At 35.4% G+C, this 5,948-nt stretch overlaps 1 protein-coding gene across 1 annotated transcript in view; it reads left to right on the plus strand.

Moving 5' to 3' along the window:
- LOC121317676 (pecanex-like protein 2) overlaps nucleotides 1–1,660 on the plus strand; it is a 2,670-nt gene extending 1,010 nt beyond the window's left edge. Inside the window, exon 2 of the mRNA XM_041253837.1 lies at nucleotides 1,655–1,660. Coding sequence (XP_041109771.1) covers nucleotides 1,655–1,660 — 6 coding nt within the window. The remainder of the gene's footprint in view (nucleotides 1–1,654) is intronic.
- Nucleotides 1,661–5,948: the final 4,288 nt, after the last annotated feature.

Genomic DNA, 5,948 nt, shown 5'->3' on the forward strand with positions numbered 1-5,948 from the left:
AAAACACTTCACACCACAATGTGGAGCAAACCAACCCTATGGCAACTTGAAGGGGACAAAGTATTTGACCAAATACTTTGATGGCTGTCCCTGAATAGAAATTGTGTTCGACCACACTTGTTATTGTTCCTGATATGCAAATATTTTCCCTTTATTAGTCTTCCAGTAGATTCCAATACAATTACGCAGAATTAAAGCTTACATCAGCACAATATGTACCTATATTACCTAAAGATAATTCTTAAGTTAATATGTACAGCTGACTCCTTCCCACTGGGTCTGAGGAGTAAAAGGCAGAGACCTAGACTACATCCTCCAAAAGCAATGCAAATATGCTCTCTGCTCTGTGCACCTTAAACAAACATAGCCTTCACAGACCACATATTAGCTATATCCTGTCCTTGAATCACCCCAGATACTAACATACTTGAATTTCATAATTATTCTATGGTATTAAATGGCTGGGATATTTTTCTGGGATGACTCAACACTGGCATGGTATGACAGTGGAACAGCACTAAACTGGCATGCTGTTATTCTGGCATAAACCTTTATTGGTCTGGCAGGATATGCTGGCATTGCATTATATTGTCTTGGCAATAAAGAGTTCTGACCATTTGCAAAATATGCCTTATAGCTGTGGCAGTTGCAGCACATTAATATCTGCCTGGGGGATATTGGCCATTTACACTGAAAACCTGATTAATGTGATGGGCAACACAGAAAAATGACAGAAATTAGCTAAGGTTTTAAACCCCCCCATTAGTATCCACATAACCTGCACCCATAGTATGCAATGTATCATGTTGCATTGCTAAATGTTTAAAAATAGTTTACAGAGCAAGTGTGTAGCAACAATTACCAGCACAGAGACCATTTAACAGAATACCATATTTTGGCACTCAAAAACAAGTTTGGATCAAAGCCTTAAACCTTCCAATAGTCAGAAATACAATTTTGCATATGTGACCAAAGAAATTGTTCGTGCACCAATCCTTTGTGTTTTAAGCAATGCATGTGCTAACAATCCTTTCATGTCCAAAAAAACTGATAAAAAATGTACATTTTCTTTTCAGGGATACCAAAATGTTTAGTGAGAAAACAGTCAGAGCAAAAATATCCAGCAACAAACTCCCCATACCCAGTTGTACAGCTTTCCTAGAAAAAGCAGAACATTCCAGGGGACCATTCTACTCGTGAGACGTCTTACACGTTAAAATATTTAGCATATTTATAAAAAGGAGACGATTATCTAGTCAGAGATACCAGGGTACTTCATAAATAAGGAGTCTAAGTGGGGAAAATGGACACTAAAATACCCACCCCTAGTCTTGCTGTTGTCATAATTTGTGCTGGTATTGTGTATATTGGTCTTGCTAGTGAAGTGATGCATGCTATCAGGCCTGGTCTGGCTTTAATTGTTTTAAGGTTTTCCTGTGCTGACAGTGGGGGTTATGTAACAGATGCAAGTCCCATGCTCCATCAGTAAAACCTTGTAGTTGAATTCTTTGATTTCAAACAGTTGACAGGAAGAGCCCTCCCTGCTCAACAGCTTACTTTGTCACATTTCTGTTGAAGATAAGCCCCCCCCGTGCAGCAAAAACAGAAAAAAAAGTAACTATTCCAACACAACTCAATCCTTCTGTGTCTGCAGGTCTAGTACATGATCATTTTTACTGGCATCATCTCACCTTTGTTCTGTACAGTATTTGCCCCCATCACATTAACATCCACGGTCCTCAACAGGGTTGGTGTCAATTTCTGCTTTTCAACTCCAATTCCATTTCCAAATCCTTTTTAAAGCAATTGCTATCTCAGACCACACAAGTGACCGGCAAACTGACCATAACACCTCCAGACCTGTGACAGTTATTGTGTAACTTGCAAAATAAAACTCATATGCAAGATTACTCGTTGGGTAATGTAAAAAAACTTTAAAATGAACCAATGTTGTTGTTTTCTTTTACCGAGTCAAAATATAATAAATAATTTAGGTCATTGTCCCACATTTTCTCGAGGAAAGGGGATACCCTGAACCCCCCCTGTTCTGGCAAGGGTTGGAAAATATACATATTTAAAATAAAAATATAAATAAATAAACAAATCACCCTACTGTCACACAAGTTTTTTTTATAGCACTTTAAATAAATTGTGGTAAAACAAATTATACAATGCTTGTGGTCAACAGAATACTGCTAACAGTAGTTTTGATCAATGATGTGTTAAAGGGAATGGGAAATTGATTTTTACAGTTTGCTTACACTGTACCAAACTAAAAGAGTAGTTCTGTGCATACAGCAAGTACCAAGAAGAGATTTTGAATACTTTTAAAAGATCTGCAATCTCAAACTTGGCCCCTTTTCAGTGCTTGTTTTCATCTGTCATGTGCACACCCTCATTATAGGCCCCTAACTTCAAAAATAAGGAGACTTGAGAGTTAATATTTTGGGATTCTTCTTAAAACTCTTCAGGTACATTCATATGCAAAATAAAAGAATCTGAGAGCGACGAAGGTAACACTGGTCCATTTGATGTGGAATAGCCCAAAGGCATAATGACTAGGTGCACCAGGCACATAAGATACTCAAACATTTTACACAGCATACTCCTGCAACATGACAGCAAATGAGTTTTAGTGATACGTCCACAATGGAACAGCAAGATGATTATAAAATGTAGTGTTAAACTGGATTGAGTTCAGCAAGTTTAAATTAATCACAGCAATATTCTTCCAAAAGTAAAATTTACATAAACTCTGGCCAAATACATTTCAGTCAATTTAGTCACTGAGCAATGGAAGAACTTGGCAAACAAATAACTGTCTCATTTATAACAGAGTAACATATGAGTCAGCCAGTATAATAAAAAATAAATAAATAAAAATAACAGTGTTACTTAAACACAGACAGAAGAATGGACACGCTTCTGATAATACAGTATACACTGATTCTATTATAGTACCGGTAACTTCTGCTAAATGATGTCCTAACCAAAGTTTTATCATATATGGATAACCAATTCTCTGGAATCTGATGCACAACTCTATAATGTGTAACAGACTAACATATAGCCACACATTTCCACTATACACCCAACAGGGTATAATAATCCATATATGTAACCAACCAGTACAGAACTGTATTCTAAACCAATTAAAATGTTCTTCTAAATATTGTACAGGAAAGCTCACATCATGCATGCATAGACACTTCCACTATAAGCCTGCTGCTGGCAATATGATTTCCCACAAAATGGTACTCACACACACCAGTCTGATTTGCTCAGCCCCTTTTACTTTCCACAGGGTTTGTCGGTTCTAGGGTCAGCATCTAGGTTACTTCTTACTGTAAATGTGTCTCACCCTTATCAATAACAAATTGACTGCACATGAATATATGGGATTACCAGTACTGCAGACGGAGGCTTTCTGTCTATTCCCAGGACACACACGCTGTTAACAGCCACACAGCACTCTCCTGTACCGACAAGAGATGCCTTCCCCTCCTCTCGACAGACATCAATCCCCACCCCTTAACTACCGAATGGAATTGGCAGCCTTGTAAATTAACCCTACCTTTACTACAACAATATGTTGCTTTCTAATGAAAGTATATGGCAGGGAGGAAAACAAGCAAATTCAGTACTTTCTTCACAACAGTAAACCGTAGACAGAATCTTTATATATAGATGATATATATATATATATATATATATATAGATATATATATATATAGATATATATATATAATGTGTGTGTGTGTGTGTGTGTGTATTATATTATATATATATATATATATATATATATAGTATATATATATATATACACACACATATATATACACACACCCACACCATATATATAACACACTACACCTTTATTTTAATAGCTATACATATATATACATACATATATATGAGTCTGTCTAATCTAAGTTAATGAGATAACAATTTTATGACTCAATTGTGAAGCACTTCATGACACACACATATGTTACAATATATATATTATATAGCTATAATAAATATTATATATATATATATATATATATTCCACACACCCATATATATAATATATATATAATACATATATACATAATATCTATATATATATATAAACACACCACATTGTATACACATTTCCCTGTGTACAACTTGCATTTAACACTTTTTATTTTTTTCAAATTAGCCTTGTTACAAATATACCACTGCAAATAATAATATAATAAGTCATAACTTACTAATAATCATGAATAATAATGAATAATAATAATAATAATTAATAAATAATAATAATGGTTTACAACAGCTCTGCTTTCGTTCTTGCTCTCCCCAGTTCACAAACGCCGCAGTTGTCACCAAACAAACAACCATTTGTAAAAAATATATTTTAAAAATTTGTGTTTTTACAGCACAATCATGTACAATCAGTAAATATGTTATTTAAATCCAATAACAATACAAAACAAACAACAAAAAAGACGGTGTGTTAAAGTGTGTTTGAAACTAAACCAATAACTAAGTGGTTTACAACAAAATAACTGGGGAAAAAAATACAATCCAGGATAGTGTTTGTATAAAATTACTTTTGATAGCATTTTTTTTTTTTAATAATTCTCCCGATATACTCAAATATTACTTTTGTTTCTTTGACGTCCACTGGCATCTGCACCTGTTTAACAAAGCAAAAAAGTTATCGTCAAAAGTTTACATAGCCCAATGTATGGATATTTGGGGTATGTACTTTTGATGACAACTTAATAAAACGTAGCTATTTTCAAATACCCAATTTACCCAATATAAACAGTTAATATATTCAAATACTCAGGACGCTTGTGTCTTAAGTCGTTGTTCTTTTTTTGTGACGCTGCAACGGCACTGCAGCTTCTTCCTGTTTAGATTCCGTGGGGGAGGAGCCGAGCAGCACTCACGTCGTGCGTGAGCCGTTCTAAAGTTGGGTGAGTTTACACTGCCTTTCAGACGGACCTAAGCTGGCGCTGAGCCACGTCTACCGGAGCGCCATTTGTGTTTTGACTGTCCGTCCCTTAGTTTGTCAATTTGTGAATTGGTCAATTTGTCTAGCAATTTGTCAATAAATTTGTCAGTTCATACAGTAATTCATAAATGTATTTGTTCATTCAGCTACTAATTAATTAATTAATTAATTTGTCAATTCGTTAATATGAAAGGCTGTACGGACCTGCTAATCAACCAGACAAACTTCCCAACAACCAGACAAACTTCCTATTGTCAATTTCGCACTGTGCCGAAAACACTGCAACCTTTCTAGCCAATGGGAGCACACACTAATATTTTAATTAGTGAAAATCCAGCCTCACTCAAAACTACTTCAGCCAATAACATTTTGTAAGCCTGTATTGACTCTCCATAGAATTATTTTTGTCTAACTCCCTATATACCACAATGCTTTGCGTGCAGTGAGACGGAAGTCTCCATTGAAAATCAGTGGAGTCGAGTATCTTATTAAATAGAATAGCTTTGGAAACGCCCTTCTAAATATTATTGGCTGAAGCAGTTTTAAGTGAGGCTGGATTTTCACTAATTAAAATATTAGTGTGTGCTCCCATTGGCTAGAAAGATTGCAGTGTTTTCATAATGCGAGATTGACAGTTGGAAGTTTGTCTGGTTGATTGGAAATTTGCAGGTCCGTATAGCCTTTCGTATTAATGAATTGACAAATTAATTAATGAATTATTAGATTAATTAAGCACGCTTATAAATTACTGTATGAACTGACAAATTTATGCACAAATTAACAAACAAATTGACAAACTAACAGCCAGATAGATTTGGCACAAATGGCTGAAAAGAACTGAGACAGCCCAAAGCCGTCCTAAAAACAGCCAGTGTAAACGCACCACTACAACATTGTCTCACCCAAAACATAGCGAGTAGGTGAGAGAGCCAGGATTGGAACCGGGGACCTCCTG

Source organism: Polyodon spathula, chromosome 6, assembly GCF_017654505.1.
Source record: "Polyodon spathula isolate WHYD16114869_AA chromosome 6, ASM1765450v1, whole genome shotgun sequence".
NCBI lineage: Eukaryota > Metazoa > Chordata > Actinopteri > Acipenseriformes > Polyodontidae > Polyodon > Polyodon spathula.